The sequence below is a fragment of the Pezoporus wallicus genome, unplaced genomic scaffold (assembly GCF_028554395.1).
Source record: "Pezoporus wallicus isolate ANWC-B61680 ecotype Strahan unplaced genomic scaffold, APGP_CSIRO_Pwel_v1 contig_3858, whole genome shotgun sequence".
NCBI lineage: Eukaryota > Metazoa > Chordata > Aves > Psittaciformes > Psittacidae > Pezoporus > Pezoporus wallicus.
In genome coordinates this window covers 3,240,943-3,259,662 of record NW_026638754.1, presented here as the reverse complement: position 1 = coordinate 3,259,662, position 18,720 = coordinate 3,240,943, and the positions used below count along the sequence as shown (strand labels likewise).

The window sequence follows — 18,720 nt, the reverse complement described above, 5'->3', positions numbered from 1 at the left end:
GATTACTGTTCAATAAGCCATTTCCCTTCAAACAAGTTGTGAATATGCATAAAGTCATTCATGCAGTGCATCCATGTCAACAAAGCTGCAACATGTTCCCAAATGGAATAAAACCCAAGAATAAAAGCTATTTTTTCTGTCCTTCTTCCAGGATTTTCAGAGTATTGACATCTGTTTCTTACATGAGAAAAGAGAAAAAAAAATAACCAAAAAACAACAACAAAACCCAAAATTAAAACAAAAACCCCCAAACCAAACTGTTTTTCATTAAAAAAATTGTTTAGCTAATGGTCATCGTGTATGGAAGGACCCTAAGAAAGTGTGAGCCTTCTCACTGGCAGTGATAGTTTCTAAGGCTGAAAGACAAGCAAGCACAGAAGTGCTTATAATAATCATCGTGTTATTGAGTATGGGTCTTAGCCAGGCATTAATTTTAACTGATTGTCTGACAGATTCTTGTTAGGGAACTGAGTATTTCTTCTTTATATTCCCATTTTATATATGACCTTATCCAAATATAGTTAAGCAGGACAATCCCAAAGCATAGGCAGAACTATTAGTTTAAAAGTCCTTCATACCAGCAGGATAATGAGGAGATGTAATATATGGCACATTTTTCACTGACTATTTTAGTAAACAGATCAACCAACAGACAAAACCTTTATGGTTCTAAATAGCACTTTTTGTAACAGTCCAAAATTAGTTACATCACTCTCTGGCTGTCATTTTCACTGATGCTATTAATGTGTGATATCCTTTCAAGGTTGCCTGAAAGTTTCTGTGAGATAACAAGACTTTGGTAAGCTAAGAAAAAAAAATGCCAAATTATTCCCCTTTTAGCTGTAAAAACCTCTGAGCAAATTCCCTACTCCAGTGTTGATTATGGCCAATTTCTGTGAAATATTTGGGGAGGGATCCCATGTCTGACACAACCACTACGTCAGCAAATGAGACGCTGTATTTCTTGATTCCCATAAAGTTTCCTCTTGATAAACTGCTGACAGACTAAACCTGTTACATCAGAAATCTGATCTATTGTCTTACTTTTTTTCTGATGATGAAAATATGCCTCAATATATATAATTAACCTCTAGCTTTTGCTTTTTTTACCCTATCTTTATATAAGGTACTGATAGCAGGAAACCCTGCTGCACTGCCATGGAGTTTGGTTTAAATCCTACAGTCTGAGATAATTCAAATAAATAATTGTTGTCCTGGTCAATATCTTGCTAGAGATGTTCATACACAAGCTTGATGCGAAGTCCCTTCAGGTCAAATCCAAGTCTCTAATTGATTTCCATGGGCTTTGAATCAAGTGAATAGCACTAAATCCTGCAAGGCATTCAGCACTCCCAGGTGCTGCAGCATTTATTCATCTTCCATTGAAATGCTTCTAAAGTTTAAGTGTTTTGAATCTGACATAAGTTCTCATTGCCTTCTAGATTATAACCTTTGATTATATAAATAGCTGAACAAAATAGAGATGTAAGAAATAACTGTGAGTCTAAAGCAGTTGTTTTCCTATTTGCACAGTTTTTAAGCTCTATGATATTCTTGGATCCTCTGAACCTTTGGTACTTAAGAACAGCAATCTTTCATCCATTGCCCAAAGTTGTTTAAAAGAATTTAGGAAAAAAGTATAAACTAATTTATTTCCCAATCTAAGCCTGATCCAACCCACAGTTAAGTCATTTCCATTAACTGTGAATATGAGAGTGTGAGATAAAGAAGCCATTTAGCTCAATGCCTGATCACCGGCCAGAAGCAGATGACACCAGTAGAATATAAGCAAAGGCATCTTTTACTTCTCCCAATACACCTTCTCAGCTTTCAGCAATCTGGTCTTAAGGAGTTCCCAAGGCAGATGTTGTATCTTTTGAATTTGCTATGCATTGGTGGATATTTTGCCACTAAGTTTTCTAATTGTTTTTCCAGTCAAAAAAGAATGTAACAGTAATGGCTGGAATGTGGTCTTTCATCATAAGATGAAATTCATAGCACTGTTTCCTAAAAATATCTATATTACTCTTTCACTTTAACTTATTAAAACATCTATTTTATTAAATCATTTGTTGTTGGGCTTTTCTTGTTGAGATCCAGAAAGAATCCTACACCATCCCTCTCTCACATCACGTCTCACCACCCCACCTCAGCACAGAGCACCAGTCACTGTGAAGTTGCTTTCTTGAAGGACTAGTGATTCAGATTTTTAACGCTCCCTGAGTAAACCAGTTAGGTAAATAATTCTCTGCAGACAAGTTGCATGGGTCTCTGTTACCAATCTGTTTCATAAGACAGTGTAAAAGTCATTAGCATATTAAAAATATCACTTCAAATCTCAGAAGTATTTAAATAAACTTGTCTTCATAAAAGGACTCATTCCAACGACAACTTAAAATTAAGCAAGAAACTTAAGAAAGAGACTACATTCTACCCCATTAATATCATCACTTTTCAAGCTTGTAAAGAGCATTTACTTAAACAGCAAATTGAAGGAGTACTGTTTGTTTTTTTTAAATGATAATTAAATCAAAATTAATTTCCCCAAATTATGAAATAAACACTGCATATACCCATCTTAAAGGACAGGAAACTTTCTGTAGTGGTGCCGTGGTGCAGGACAGCATTTTTGCTTTAGAACTTGTTTGGAAGTTTATGATAAAACTAACCAGTTGAGGGGATAAAAAGAGGAAATATTATTTCTTCTGCAGTTTGTTTATTTCTTTACACACAAAAAGAGAAAAGTTTACTATGCCATTTAATGCACAGAGGAACATAATGTCATGAAATCCTACACTAAAGGGAAATATAGTGAAGGAAATGTTATTTCACACTGGTGTGAAATAGGTGTGAAAATTGTACTGCCAGGGAAATTTGAGATTTGTTGCTCTAAAAAAGCAGAACATGAAGACAAGCTAAAATGAATTAAAGCAACACAGATTAAACCAAATCAATGCTGATAACAGGATTTCATAACAAATTACAGAATTTCTTCACCAGAGATTGGTACCTTTGTAGAGAAGTGAACAAAGTTCAGAAGGTAAATGAAAAAGACACAAACTCTGAAGCAGTTTTGACCATAACCCTCACTCATGGTCCTCAAGCTTCTGCAATGCTCCAGTCTGAAGACAGCTTTAAATAAACTGGTAATTTTTGCATTTAATTAAACATGAAAATGAATACTGAAATGAGGAGAGGTTCCCCGATTAAATTTATTTCGGTCTAAGATTTTTAGTCTGCTTCAGAGCTATGCACTGGTAACGCCTAACTGCAGTCCAGAGCTCTGACACCTCCTGGAAGACGCCAGAATAACAGCATGAGGGGATTTTCTAAACACTTCTCTACTGGGACACTTTGAAAATGGACAGTGGTGAAAACAGTTAACAACACCAACACGTGAATCGATCTTTAGGTTTCCTATTCAGTAGAACAAGAATAGTTTATAAACCTCTGACCTTAAGTTTTTCAAGCTTTCCATAATTTCATTCAAAAGCATTGCTATTTGAAGAATGACTTGTTTCCTGAAGAAAATTAGCAGACACTTAAGTGTTTCTTTCAGTTTTCTAGAGGCAAAAACTCATTATTATTTTTCAATTTGTATGTGCGTGTTGCTTTGAAAAGGCAAAAGAAAAAGGCAAAAGCACTGAAGTGGCATTGAGGGTCACACAAAACAAGAATATTTTGAATTTAAATGTGACAGGCACATTGCCTTTTTGATAAAGTGGGAATTGTCATCAAATCCCTAGCATGTACTTTACTATGATCTTTGAAGGAAGTATGTTCTGGGCCTTTCAGAGTTATATAACTGGAAACAAGTAGACTAGACCAAACCAGCTAGACACGGAGGCTGGGATTTATCTCATCCATTTCACTTGGTATTTAAATGTTAAAATCTCCGCTAATCATAATAAATTTAATTTATACTCAGCACAGAGAAATGAGCACCTCCAGATGCCTGCTTCTGTTCATTATTGCCTAAGTAAGACAAGGATGACTAGTTCAGAAGGATTAACTTTTGGAGGAGTAAGTTAAGGCTTATAAATACCTCTGAGAGATGGTAAGCATTTGGCAGAGAAATAGGTCTGAATTCCGCTTCCAGATTCTTTTAGAATAATTCTACTGTACAACATGTCCTGATTGCGTCCTTATAAAAAATGATGTAGTACATGTCTCCTTTAAAAGAGTTGTATGACCTGATTGTTTCCTTTAAAAATCCACACGCTGAAGATACTATCTATAAATTCTACTGCTACATCCTTCCACACAAATGTAGGCACTGGGAAAAGAACCATACACAAACAACATAAAAAGCTTATTTAAGGAAACCTTTCTGCTATACCTGGATTTGTTTGCTTTGAAAACAAAGGAACTTACAGGTATAGCTAGTGAGCTGGAAAATAGGTATCAGAATGTACACAAAGGCAGAAGATACACCACTGACATTAAAGAAATGAACGTTTTCAGCCTTTTGATATGAGTATCTTTCAAATCCATTTATGTGGATCCAAATCCACTGTTCAAACTATTTTCCTGTGCAGTATTCCACATCATCTAGAACTTTTCTCTGTGCTTATTTGATCTATCTGGAAAGATGTAGCAAACACTCCACACTGTATGTGGTGGCTACTTAGTAAATACAGGGAAAGTTCCTTCCAGAAAAGTGTTGAAAAAACCACAACCTCTTTCTTACTGCATGTCCAAACCCACAGTAAATCCACTCTGTGGATCACTGTCTGACAGATACTGTGGTGTACTCACGGTGTGAAGAGGGCAGTCACTGCTCAGAAGGCAGCTGCATCCAAAGCGATTTGTGCAGTGCACACCAGGCACTCTTTTCTGTCTCCTCCAAGAGACTTGAAATAAAACCGGCTCCTATCTCCCCCTCCCACAGCTAGGTTTTTATCTTATATGTGTGCTTTGATGCACAAAGGTCTCTATTTTAAAGTCACTGGTTGTGTGTGCCACGCACAAGAAGTTAGCATTACCCGTGGTGTGCCACGCACAAGAAATTAGCATTACCCGTGGTCTGAAGCTGTGTCTGTCCCCAGAGGAGGAGAGAGGCTGTCACAGCGCTGCCGGTACAGCAGGATGCTGAACCATGCTTCTCCCATGAATGATTTAATGCATTGAATTTCAAAATTTGGCATCTTGGAAAGAAAGAGACTGTAGGTTAAATGAATGATAATTCATTTCAGTCTTTCAGCAGGTAACATTTCTGCAATGATCTGACTGACATGGGGTGAAGGGAGAGGTACCAGAAACAGCACATGGTCCAAGGATAGCAAATGTAGCATATGTAACACACATTACATTTTTTTTTTCTCAATCACTGTAACGTTTACCATGCAAATATTCAAAGGTTGTTTGTTTTTTTTTTTGTATAAACACATATCAAATAAACACAAGAAATAGTTGCACTGATAACTTATCTAGCTCTTATTAGGTGTATGACAACAGGTGCATATATTGTGTCTAGTTCTGTCTGTCTCTAGTCCTTGATACCCGTATCTCAACATGGATTTGATCAACTGATGTAAAAAGTAACACTGATAACCCAAGCCAACCAAAAAAGCTTAGAAAAGCTAAAAAATTCTCAATTACGTAAGTGGTACAAGATACCATGGTATTTAAATTACACAGTTGCCGTTAAAAGAGTCATTATGCAAGATTTTCTTTTTGGTACTGCTGTACTCTCAATAGAAAGGCCACAATTCTTAACCTGTGGTTCACCAACAATAAGGTGATTATATATTCTAAACCAAAAAAGTATATACCCACTTCACAGCCAGATTTGGAAAGCACCTTCAACCTCTCTGCTTTTCATTCCTCTGTGGGAAGCAGAGGAGTTTGGGGACCAGCGTCTTGCAGCTGTAATCCACCGTGTCAAAGAGCATCAATTCTGTTCCTAAGCAACCCTGCACAGTGCAGTAGTTGCTGCCCATAGCTGATAAGGATGCTCAGGGAACTGTTAAGCAGATGCAAGTGGGAGAGATGAAAGTTGCAGAAACTGAAATTGAGGCCACTAACACAGTAATAAAAATCCTCCTTTGGGTTATAAAAAAAGGGGGAGATGAACAGTAACAACAATGAAAAGTTAAGGATCCTATCCACATTACATATGCCTTCATATAGGGAGCTCTTTTGGTTCAGCTTACTGAACAAAGCAAGGAGTTAGGATGCAGCAGACACTTTCACACTGTGAGCTATTACACAATGTTAAATTACATCCTTCACAATTTCACACTCTGACTCTCAGCCATTTACAAGGAATGCCTTGGATGGCCAAGCTTGCAAGTGGTGACTTGAAAGACTCTTCCTTATGTATCAGCCAAAATATTTTGAGAGTCTGCCAGTACAATGCAAAAAAACTCTATGTCACTGGATACACACTTGAATAAAGTTGGGGTTTGGCCTCAAATTAACTTTTTTTTTTCCCCAAAGAATACTTAATCAAAACATGTTAATGTATTATCATAAGACCAGATATGTATAAGTACCTCTATGGAGTTTCACATTTCTTTTTTTATCCAAAGTGATTTAAAACTGTAGTGGAATATGTTTACTTTATTTTAATTTACCGAAGTACTCAGACTAATTAAATATATTCCTAGAAGTTTTTACGGTCTATCTAAGGAAACGGACTCCTCAATAATCAAACAGAAAAATTTCTTTATGCAGACACAGACCTTATAACACTTTTGTTTTAATGTTCATATTATTTACTATTACATAATACTTTGAAGAAATATAAACAAGTGTTCTTAATATTGAGAGGTATGCTTAATTTTTTTATATGAAGCTTTAGGGCAAGTGCTAGTTATTACAAAGCTGGGCCAGAAACCATCTGTTTAAGAGTTATCTCACAAATCACAGTCTCAAAGAGAAAGAGCTGTGATACAAGATACCTCAAGAAAATAACTTTTTAAACAATTAATCAGGAAAAATCATGGACACACGTTTTAAAGATGCTTCACTTAGGAACATGGATTAAGGTAAAAGTTAACTACTATAGACTATGCTTACAAAGCTTATATTATTGAAAAAAATGCAGGCAAAATACTTCTCACACCTCCCACTTAATTCCACAAACAATATGCACAGAAAATTAAAATAGAGAGAAATTAAAATAATTGCCAGCACACCAGAGAAGGGGATGAATTTGTAGCTGTCAAAATTCAGAATTACTGTTTACCTTTTCTTGCCACATATACTATCAAATTTACTGTATATAAACTAAATATGAGACTGAAGCCAAAAAATCCTCAGGCTGGATGTTTCTTTAAAAAAAACGGAATCTCCTACCTGACAGTGTTCTGTACTTTTGCACCCAGTTTCTAAGAACATTTTAATTAATTTAACAATATCTTCATGTCTTAACACACATTTGTTACATACATGTTTATACTGAACTGTTGGTTTGAAAAACGCAGACATAAAACTAGGCTCAAACTATATATTTTCCCTTGGATGCTTTATGTTACTCTTTCAGTCATATTACCTTTTTTTTTCTTCTTGATTTTTTTAATTCTCTTCCTAAGAATACCATACACACAATACTCTACCTCCTTCTACAGTGCTATGTGGATATAAGGCATACTGTGTTTTAACAAGACCTGAACTCTTGTAAGATCCATTTGATTCTGATAGCGATAGGACACAGCCAGAGTCCCACTGAAGTACTCTACTTACCCTCACAGTCATTCTTGTGCACTTAAGACTTATGTTTCTAAGCACCTAAGCCTCTTTTGAGAATCCAAGCTGGGTGCCTATCTGCATCTCCAGATACCTTAATGCCCTTAAAAATCTTCCTTGTGGTGTTCGGCTCCTATAAACTAATAAACTTGGGAGATCTCTGTGTCTGTAATACTTGACCACACTGGAAATGAAAACACAGGGATAGAAGGCAAAATACTGCTCCTAAATAATTTAAATACTCAAAATTTTACTTTGTTCTTATTAATAACATTTTGTAGGGTTTTTTTAGGCAATCTCCCATTTTCTATAACAGTGCAGAATCAAGCCCTAATTAAGTACATTTACACAATGACTCCAATGTCTTTCAGGATGGTGAAAGGCAATAACAGACATTGGAATATAAGAAAGGAAAATTTTTCTAACTGTACAAAGAATGTAACTGCTTATATGAATAATATCTTTGTATCTTTAATATTTACATAGATAGCAGTCCTTTAATGTTTTGTTAGCTTTTGTAAATGCACTTAACTACTGGAATCTAAACTAAGGTAGTAAAAACTGTACCAATGACTGGGTACATTAAGAAATGCCTTGTAATAATGCATGAGCTTTGTATATTCCGGTGAGAGAAAAGACTGCAATCGCATTTGCGCTATGGTAGAGGAGAATCTTGTTGGATTTATGCCTTTTTTGTTTTTTTTAAATAAAGCTGAAATAGTCTAGGACTGACGTATTCATCACATGATCTTCATGTGTGCTCATGTTTAAATCTGAGCTTTTTTACACCAGATGCCTGAGTAAATATTTGTATTCAGTATTTTTCTAAAGAACACTTACACTTGTTGCTTATCAGGTGCTCTAGTCAAAAGGTCTAATTTTTATTTCATCTCAATTCATATTTATTTAAGTTTGTGCTGTGGGAATAATGCAAATTTATTTCGTACTTTGGTGGAAATGGGGTTTTACTGGTTGTTTTTTTTTTTTTTGTCAAAAGAAACTTCACAACTCTTTTACTTTACAGGGGTACTATAAAATATTACTGGAGGCCCAGGAAGATCAAAATTTTATGCTTCAGTGAAAAATACTTAAAAAATAATGGTAGAAAAATTAGGTTAATAATTGTGACAGAGGTCATAGTCTAAGTATGGTAACTATTACTGTTCTGGGAAATGTGGCATAGAGCTATCTTCAAAGCACTGTCTATGAACTCAAAAAGTTTTCCTCCACTGCATAAGCAATTCAGAACAGAAAAGATGTCTTGCATAAATATCTGTGCTCCCATCTATTACCCAATAAATAAAAGGTACAGAAATACAAGAATCTTTTAAATCACTCTCTCAGCTCTATTGTCAGGTAACTGACGAAATCTGATAGGGATGAATCTAAACTTTGTTTCTGGATTTCTAATTTATATTCCCTTTTTTGAACAATCTATCCACTTAATCGCTGCTGAACCAGATACTTGTCTCATCAGTTTACCATGATGTAAATTATGAACTGCTGCCAGTGGACTATAATGGCAAAAAAACCACAGTAATTGGAGCAGTTCACTAGACTTTCTTTCAAATGTCTGAAAAGTTAATTGCCACCCTGATGTTGCAAGATATTCTCAACTTATTTTGGATACTATTTTTATTTCTGCAGTTCAGATGATCCATTTCCAGATTTTTTTTATTTCCAGATGTTTTTGAATACATTTCCAATTTTTTTTTACAGTAGCTCTGTTTCTAATACTGTATTTATACTTTAATATAGCTTTTATATTGCAAATTTTTCTTCTTAGAGGCACAATGAAGTGAGTCAAGTACAAATTGTCATTACTTTATCAAAAACTTGATAGTTTGAACTTCTTACATTCAATCACTTATAGTTTTTACTAAAATCACAATATTCACTGAGGATTAGTTGAATGATAGGCCATAATTAATAGATCAGGCACTACTAGTAATTACTCTCTGAGTCAATCTGTTCTGCTATACTAAGTCAGCAAATTTCTTTGATACATTCTGGCCCACACCAATCTCACTGTTCTTATTCTTGACTCACAGTAACAATAAGGAAACAAAATTCCATCTGTTTCCACCAAAGGAGCAAATAAATCAGATTCTGAGCATGCCTTTACCTTTATGCTTTACCTTCATGCCCTTCGTAATTGAAGTAAGGAAATTCCTGCTCAAGAAAATGTGTGAAGTAAGCTAACTCCTGGTTCTTCCAAGAGATCCTCAGAATTTTTTTGAACAGGAAAGCTGGTACCCTGTGCAACTAAATAAGAATACAACAACTCCTCTGTCAAGCCAACAACAGGCCAATACAGTTTCAGTAATCTTTTTATCAAAGAATAAATAAATTTTCTCTACTGCCATCAAAATGACCCATACTTTACAGTATATTGAATTCCCCCTGGAGCTTTTCTTGAATATCTATGTATGTGCTTTGAAGGTGATTACACTACAATTTGTCCCTCCTCTGTTACACAGTATTCTAACTATCCAGGCTAAATGTCTCTGCTGTGAAGAGAAAATAGATTGAGACATCAAACACATTTGTAAAATACAAAATTAACTAGGTTGTATACAAGAGTACAAAAAAAAACAAACCCCAAAACCAAAAGAAAATGCTATTTGAAACAAGGGTGAAAATATCAAACACAAAATGAATGAATGAGCCAATATGTAGGTATGAGATACAGAAAAAACATTGCAGCTTTGCTCATCTTTGTAATATTCATCAGATATACTTCCAAACTTTCAATGAAATTATTCACAAAACAAAGATTTCTGATTTTGCGCTCTCTTGTCAGGTTTTATTGAACTAATTTTATTAATACAAGTTCTGAAGAGATGGATATTCTCAAACAAGCATGCAGAAACCGTAAGAAACTAAAGACACTTGCAGTGGTCAGAAAAAAAAACAACAAGAAGATAATATGTGTGGCATTTTGGAAAAGAGTGATGCTGTGGAAATTTTGTGATGCTCATAAGGGAAAAAATCTATCAAATAAAGGTCAGGAAAAAACCCTGTTATGAGGAAAGTTCAAGTCATATGAATGACAATAATGATGAATGAAATATTTGATCTACTGGTGAAGGATGAATGAGGAATCTGGAATAAAGAAGCAGAAAAACAAAGCCAGAAAGTCTTAATATGAAGGTTAAACTTGTCTTGAACAAGGAAGGGAAGGTGCTAAGCCAGCAGACAAATCCCCAAACAGGAGGAAGAGTATGGAAAGTGGTAATTTGAAGGAAAAGTGGAGAAAACTACTAGATGGAATATATCCATAGGGATGCAGTACGAATGGAAAAGGAGTGAAGAAGGGAAAAAATAGAATGGGCAGGAAAATTAAATCCATCATCCTATTCCTCTGTTCACGGTTTGTAGCTTTCTGTTGTCACATTCAGTCACCTGCTTGATTGTAAAGTCTTCCAGGAATCTGACATATTTTAGACAGTATTCCTCATATATTATGGGTGATTTAACAAGTAATTAAAATGAACAGTTGCTTTACCTTTTCTGGAAGACACACCTCCAGTTTATACAATCAGAGGAAATAAATAATTAGTCTTGTGTTTAAGCTTCGCTTCATAAAGTATTATTCTCATCTACAAAAGTACTGTATGACTTGACAAAGCTAGCCAATGTAATGCCTATAAATATAAAGTTTAATATGGCAGTGAGATTGCTTTAGAACCAGTAACAGAAGAGCACTGTGTTCCTTATTTAAAGTACAATATCTTGATAAAACAAAAACTACACTCTAGTTCTGATTTATTTGGGAACAAACATCACCCTTTCATCATCAAAACCTTACCAGCTATTCCAGCTCATCTGGTAGCTACTGACAGGGCAGAAGGTGTTATAAGGTGACAGCAGAAAGTGACATAACTGTGTCATTATGGGTGTAGGTGTTCACAAAAGCCCCATGTAAGTCTGCCAGTCCCAATTTAATAGACCTGAACTTTTTTCTCTGCCAGGTTTTACACTGCTCTGTTTCTTGATCTTTATGCCCCTAACTTCTATGCTTCAATGTTATCTTCAATCTCCACAAACTGCTTTTCATTTTATTTTCTTGTCCTTTCTTGTCCCCACTTTACTTTTGGTTTTGCTACAACTAATGCTGATAAAACACTAATTTGAAATTTTATATTAGACAGCTCCATTTTGGGTAGAGTGCATGCTATTATTCTAGAGTCATCTTTCTTCTCTCTTTCAGCCTTTATCTTTTTCTCACTGTCTCCTTCTCTTTTCTTTTCCTCCTTTCATATAACATCTTTATGTATGACTATGTACTACTTGAGCTGAGCAGTCAAGAACAATTAATAGCTGGGATATCCTTGGAGGCTAAAGTGTAGTAATATTTGAAGTCACTGGCACTCTGCACTGGAAAATGTAATCTATGTTTTTTAAAGGCACTTTAATTGCCCAGCAATCATGCAGAACTGAGAAATATAGCTCTGCTTCCAAGATAATAACTCCCCAAATCACAAAGGTTGCTTACTCAATACCCTTGCTATATAGCAAAATATAAGAATGACACCAAGACTCAAAACTTCAACTTTATGTTAATCTATTATTCAGTATTAGCATTCATGTATTTTATAATATTTCACATAACCTGATGTGTGCTACTGTCATTTAAAACATACAGACTTCATCCAGCTTTGTTGCTAAAAGTAAAAAAGTTGCTCATACAGAGTCCATTTATATAGCCCTTATTCAGCTAAAACTAAAATTAATAATGAAAGGGGGTTCTGTATTAGTAAATGGATGAGAAGCTTTAGCACAGAGCAAAGGCAGCAGTACTAATTACATTCAGCTTTCACTGACCCTTGTTTCTTTTCTATATAATTTTCCACTCTTTTTTTGTAATTATTCCATCAAGTGAAAAGAGTTCAAAGATTTAATTATGTTAATTCTATTTAAATTATTCACATCTAACATTTTAACATAATCTGTATGTAGCTATCATGATGTTATTAAAGAGACCTCATCTACCTAAGGCATTCATTAATGATTTCCAAGAAATTTGTGATGTCTGTTGTACATGAACTTCTAACTATACCTGAACTTCTGAATGTGAGACTTTGGCTCTCTGCTCAACTTGCTCAATTTTTATCTGTGCAAACCACCTTGAAAAAAGAGTCAAGCATGTATGTATTCTTTTCAACCCTTTTTCTTCCCCTCATGACCTATATGTTGTATGGTTGCATACTTGAAAATAGGTTCTTAGGCTCTTTTCAAATAATCTCATCAGTACTTTGAAGACTTTACTCAGAATAATTCCTCAAAACCCAATACAAACAAATCATACTAATTCCAAACAGATACCATATCCCCATCATAACCAACTGTAACCTGGTCATAAACCTGAAAAAAAGAATTATGTTCAGTACCATGGACAAGTGCAGCCCAAACTGCCCAGAACTGAGACAAGTCCCCCAAACGCTACTTTTCACTACAGAAACACATCGACCTGACCCTACTCTTTCATAATAAGATTATACATTCTAAATACTGCTAAATTCTGAAGACCTAACTTGTTGAAATCATCACAATTATAATTAAAATATATATGGCAAAAAGTATCACAATCAGAATATACAGGTCTGTAGAACTAGTTAGCATATATAACTTATTCCTTCTGTTAACTTGTCCCTCTCTTTTGCCACTCGCAGAGAAAAACAAAACCCCCAAAATAACAGGAAAGCAGATTAAAATCCTCAAAGCTCTTGTCATTCCTTTTTAGCATAACTTGCCCTTACAAGTAATATAAAATATTAACAGTGCACTATATTTATCTTCATCTGTTACATCACTCTGAAGATAAAAGCCCTGTATAAAAAATAGTGGCATAAGGCAGTCCTTTTATCTTTTTCAATATTTTGTGTGTGCGTTTCCCAACTAAATTACAATTGCACATAATAAGTAAATATTTTCATAATAGTTTCATAATGCACTTTTCATTTTGTTAAATTTAGAAGTTATACATGTTTCATAAATCTCAACAAGATCTGGAAAAACGTTTGACTAATAAAATTATCTGCTTTGATTTATTAAAGTGAAAAGTTTGCATTTTAATATTTTTAATTATTAAATAACTGGACAGATTCCAAGGAATTGACAAATTTTCAGTTTCATAAATGATACCCTACACCTCAAAATTAAGAATAGGGGAACAAATTGTCTCCTCCAACCAGCCAACTTACTAAATCCCTGTTATAATTAAAGACAAATGCATTTTACAGCTTGGTGCATAGAATCAGCTGGTACAATATGATGCTGGTATCAAAGACTTTATAAATTAATACCATCTCCCAACTTTGCACTAAACTGCATTGGAATCGAATGTCAACAATGCCATTTTTAACTCCAAATTCTCTGGAATAATTTATATTGTTATTAGAATTATGTTTTAAGACTTATGCTTCATCTGTCATGTCTCACACTTCCTCAGATAATTTTTCAGAGTCTGCCACCAGTCAATGCCGGTTGACACTTGTCATCTGCAAGTTCCATGTCTATGAAAATCAAAGGAAATTTATCCAGTGTCTTAAATAACATCAGGAATAATTTTTGTAAACATTAAGGTTGTTATACCTGTTTTATTTTCATAAAACCAAATGACTTAGTGATTTTGTATCCAAGTCTACATCAATACATCACTTTAAAGAAAATGGCAGATTCACATACTTCTATGCATGATCAAAATAAAAGATCGCACTTGACTTTTTCCTTATAATTATCACTTCTTTAGCAACACTGTAACAAGTCCTGTCAGCCAACACATTATTAAACATCCAGATATTCATAAAATACCCCATTTTCACTGTCCGAAACCAAATAAAATGCTAGGGAAAATTTGAAAGAACACAAACAATTTCAAGATTTTTGTTTGGTTTGTTGCTTTCTTTTTCAGTCTATCTGCAGTTTTGGGGTTTGGTTTATTTTAACTTCAGCAACACTTTTAACTCACTTGTACATGCAAAACATTTAGAAAGAAGTGATGAGTCTTATTCATGAAGTTCTGTAACAAAAACTTACCCTCACATTTTTTTTCTAGCAATTTTTAAAAATTGAGTATTTTCCATTAGTGACAATACACTTGTTGAAATGTTGGCTGTAACCAAACACCAGCTGCACTTACCCAAGTGTTGTCATGGTGACAATGGTGTACCAGAAGGCTGCAGGGATGCTGGTGAACTTGCTGGCTGAGGAACCTTTCTCTGCATAGTACATGACTGTGGCAAAGATGATGATGGCCATAGTGAGTGAAAAGAGGAGAAAGCCTAACTCCGAGGCACAACTTTTGAGCGTGTAGCCCAGAATGCGCAGCCCCTGTGAGTGGCGTGAAAATTTAAAGATCCTGAAGACACGAAAGACTCTCAGTGTCACAAAAGCTCCACTGACATCCTCGTTATCTGTCATCACCAGGCCAATGTAATACGGCATGATGGCAACCACATCGATGATACTCATGACACTACGCACGAATTTGTAGCGACTAGGGGCTGCCAGCAGACGTAGGAGATACTCAACTGTGAAGATCATGACACAGGCAGTATCCAGACAGAAGAAAGCCACAGCATAGCGCTCTCCACAGGGCAACTCTTTGATGCGACCTGGGCTTACCCCACAAGGGACTGTCTCCACCACGTTGGCAATAACAGAGACAGCAATGAAGAAGCCAGTGACATAGTAGAAGACCAGAGCCAGTGTACTGGTGTGTGGGTTTTCAAAAGCCCGCCACATCCTCTGCCGAGCTGTCATTGAGGGCAGGGAGCTCTCAGCTGCATTATCCTGGTCAGCATCATCCTGCAGGCGCTCAGCATTCTCACGCCGGCGATCCTTATACTCCTCATAACAGCAGTCACCAATGATCTCAGGAATGATGCCAAAGAAGGCCAGCTCCTCATCATAAGCTGAGATGCACTCCTGGCGGGGATAATGAAGCTTCCCAGTACGGTAAAAGTTGAGAATGTAGCGGAAAATGTCAGGGTCCCGATCAAAAAAGTACTGCTGTGTCTCAGGGTGATAGAAGAAGTCCCGCTCCGAACTGCCCAACAGAGTGTCAGGATAGCGCTCTAAGGTGTCCAGCCACGTCTGGAACTGGATGCCACTCACATTCAGCACAATCAGAGAGTCCTGGCTTCGCTTCCTCTCCTGCCGAGGAGCAGCTGGCATGGGACCTGTGGCCACTGGCATCCATCCTATGGCTGCCGCCCTGGCAAAGGGCAACCAAGCTGCTACTCCTGCTGCCATGGTCTACAGCTGAGTGAGTCAATCTAGACCCAGTTCTGGTGCAGCCACTAAAATAGAGAGGAAAAAGAAAAATACAAATGCTCATGCATATTTGAGGCAATAGAATTTAACACTGTTGCTTATTTCCATATTAACAAAAAAAAATCTCTTTGTTTCCTTTTTGTTTCTCGCCTTTTTTCATCCCAGAGTATCCTTTCCAGGTCTTGACAGGACAATAAATCAGGGCACTTGGAAATCAAGGTATTCAAAGCAGCTGCTGTAGCAGCCAGATCCTTTGGATACAAGGTCCACTCGAGGCCCTTGAATGGAAGCAGTTCCACAAACCACTAACCCCAGAAGCCGGCTAGTAGCTCTGGTGCAGCGGTGCAGCCACCTGGAAGGAGGTTGTCTTCCACGCGCGATGCAGCCGGTGCCCCCGCCCCTCTTGTGCTCGGCTCCGCTCCGCACCCCGCCTGCCGCCGGAGACGGGCCGCGGCTGCCAGGAGAGCCGTGCCCGGGCGGGATGCAGCGGGGCCGTGTCGAGGCGGAGGGGATGGACCGGGAGGGCCGCGCCCCTCCCCAGCCGCAGCCCTGGAGCAGCGACGGGACGAATCCTCTCCCTAACCGTGGTTACCTCCCGGGGACTCCTCCAGACCCCGCGCAGGGCCGGGGGAGCCGGCAGGGCAGGGGGAGGAGCTCCGGGCGGCAGCATTAAACTTTAAGGCAAGTTTTCCGTGTAGGAAATGCGATGAATGGCAGAAGGGCGCTGGGAAGGGGCGAGGGAGGGGGGAAGCGCCCCAGAGAAAGCGCGCGGAGGGGAGTCTCCCCGGGACGGGGCGTCGGGCACGGTCAGAGACTGATCCGGAGCGAGGAGATCGGGGCCGGGCAGAGCCGCGGTGTCTGTGGCGGGGGTACGAGCCGGGATTTGGAGGCGCCCGCAGAAGGTGGGATAAATGGGGCGTCCTCGGGCACGATCGAGCGGGCGGCGGAGGGCGAAGCCAGGGGAGGCTGGCGGTGGAGTAGGAGCGTGGCAGGTGCTCCCGGCGGCAGCGGAGGCCGGGGCGGGCGGGGGGCCGCATAAGAGGGCGCGGGGCAGGGGCGCGGGGTTCTGTAGCGGCTCGGCGGTGGATCACACACACACACCCCTTCCGCCTGCTTCCTCTCGCCCCTTCCCCGCGGCTGTGCTCTCGCATGCCTCCAAACGTGCCCAGCCTGTGGCACCTACCTGTGAAAGTCTGGCGAAAGCGCTCAGTTGCATAGAGACTTTTGGAAATACGGGCTCTGCCGCTAGATCTCCGCGCCCCGCCGGGAACGGCGGGGAAGTAGTTGCTCCTGAGAAAGCTTGATCGCATCCAAAGGGACATCAATAATAAGGCTTTCCCCCACCCCCACCCCCCTCCGCCACCACCGAGAGCCAAGCAACAAGTTCAAGGGGTGGGTGGGGGGAAAAAACCAACGTAATCGCGCCTGGCAACTCGGCGGAGCACGTCCTTTCGGGGCGCGGATCTTGCGGAGCGGCTGCGGCTGCGTCCGCTGCCCCTGCCGCGGGGCTGCCGCGGGGTGCGGGCGGCGGCGGCGAGGCCCTGGCGCGGCTAGGGGCGTGGGGGGGGCTTCCCGCTGCATCCCCCGCGGCGGGCGTGCAATGCCACCCTGCCGATCTGCCGCCCGCGGGCTTGGGGCGTAGGGGCGGGCGGCAACGGGCTGCGGCGGAGCGGGGAGCGGGGCGCGGAGGGGCGTGGGGCGAGAGAGGAGGGCATCGCTCCGCCGACGGAACAAAGGGGCTGCGGGAGGCTACGCCGGCGGCGGCAGGGCAGGCGGGGAGTGCCTCGCGGGGGAGGGCGGACTTGGGAGTACGGGTCTGTGTGTGCTGTGGGTGTCTGTGTGTGCGTGTGTCTGCGGGGCTGGGATCGCGCGGTCCAGCCCCTCCGCCGGCAGCGCCGCACAGACCCTTTGGAGTTAGCAGTGTTTCGGGTAGGGATCGGGTGGCGGAGACGGCTTAGGTGAGGTATCCGGGGGATTCCTCGGGAGCGCTGGCTCCTTTCAAGGGAAGGGGAACGATGTTCTGAAAGAAGGGGGGAGGGGGGGAGGGGGAGGTGAAATGCCTGCGAGTGAAGTGCGGCGATGCTCTTCATAACCCGCCCCGAGCCACTCCGGAGTTCTCGCTGCAATATCCAAAGGCTCTTACCAGCTATGGGAAAGGCGAGAGCTTGGACGTCTATGGGAGCCTTTTCCTCCTCCTTTTCTTTCCGCTCCCGCGCAAAGCCGCCCACCTTTTTCTCGTCGCTAGATGGCGTGCGGATGACGGGAAGTAAGCTCCCCGCCGGGGTGCCGGGAGGGTCCCCGGCTCCGCGCTCGCCGGTTCCCTCTCGCCCGCTGGGCTGCACCAGGGCCCCGCTGCCACCTCAAAGCCGCAGGAGAGCTCGTGGCACGGCTGCATCTCCGGGGGAAACCGGGCACCTAATTCCTCAAGCTCTGCGTGCCTCTGTAATAGCTCCCGTAGATACAAAGAGCTATCTGTATTTTTTAGCGAAGGTTCTGAAAACGCTGGATGTCTTCTGTACAGAGCTCGCGTCAATATACCAGAAGGTATTCCTCCTTCTAATGAACGTTTGTTTCAGTGTCTTAAACCACGACATTCGGTTTAGTAGTAGAGGCTTTAAAAGGAATCATAGCACAAATAGGTTCCGTTATTCTTGAAGTCTGACCAAACCTCCCACTCCAATAGCCTATTTTAGGCATATGCCAAAGAAACTTGAAACAAAAATAAACCAAATATATACTGAACCTTGA

At 39.7% G+C, this 18,720-nt stretch overlaps 1 protein-coding gene across 3 annotated transcripts in view; it reads right to left on the bottom strand.

Annotated features, from left to right (window-relative positions):
• Nucleotides 1–18,214, bottom strand: part of KCND2 (potassium voltage-gated channel subfamily D member 2) — a 289,376-nt gene extending 271,162 nt beyond the window's left edge. The window contains exons 1-3 of one of the 3 annotated variants that reach the window (XM_057412151.1): nt 18,116–18,207; nt 17,156–17,262; nt 14,837–15,998 (exon numbers count right to left, since the gene is read on the bottom strand). In XM_057412151.1, the coding sequence (XP_057268134.1) occupies nt 14,837–15,951 (1,115 nt within the window). In that variant the 5' untranslated portion in view covers nt 15,952–15,998; nt 17,156–17,262; nt 18,116–18,207. Of the gene's footprint in view, nt 1–14,836; nt 15,999–17,155; nt 17,503–18,115 lie in introns of those variants that run through there. The other 2 variants (XM_057412152.1, XM_057412150.1) reach the window with 2 other exon arrangements.
• Between the last annotated feature and the right edge of the window lie 506 nt (nt 18,215–18,720).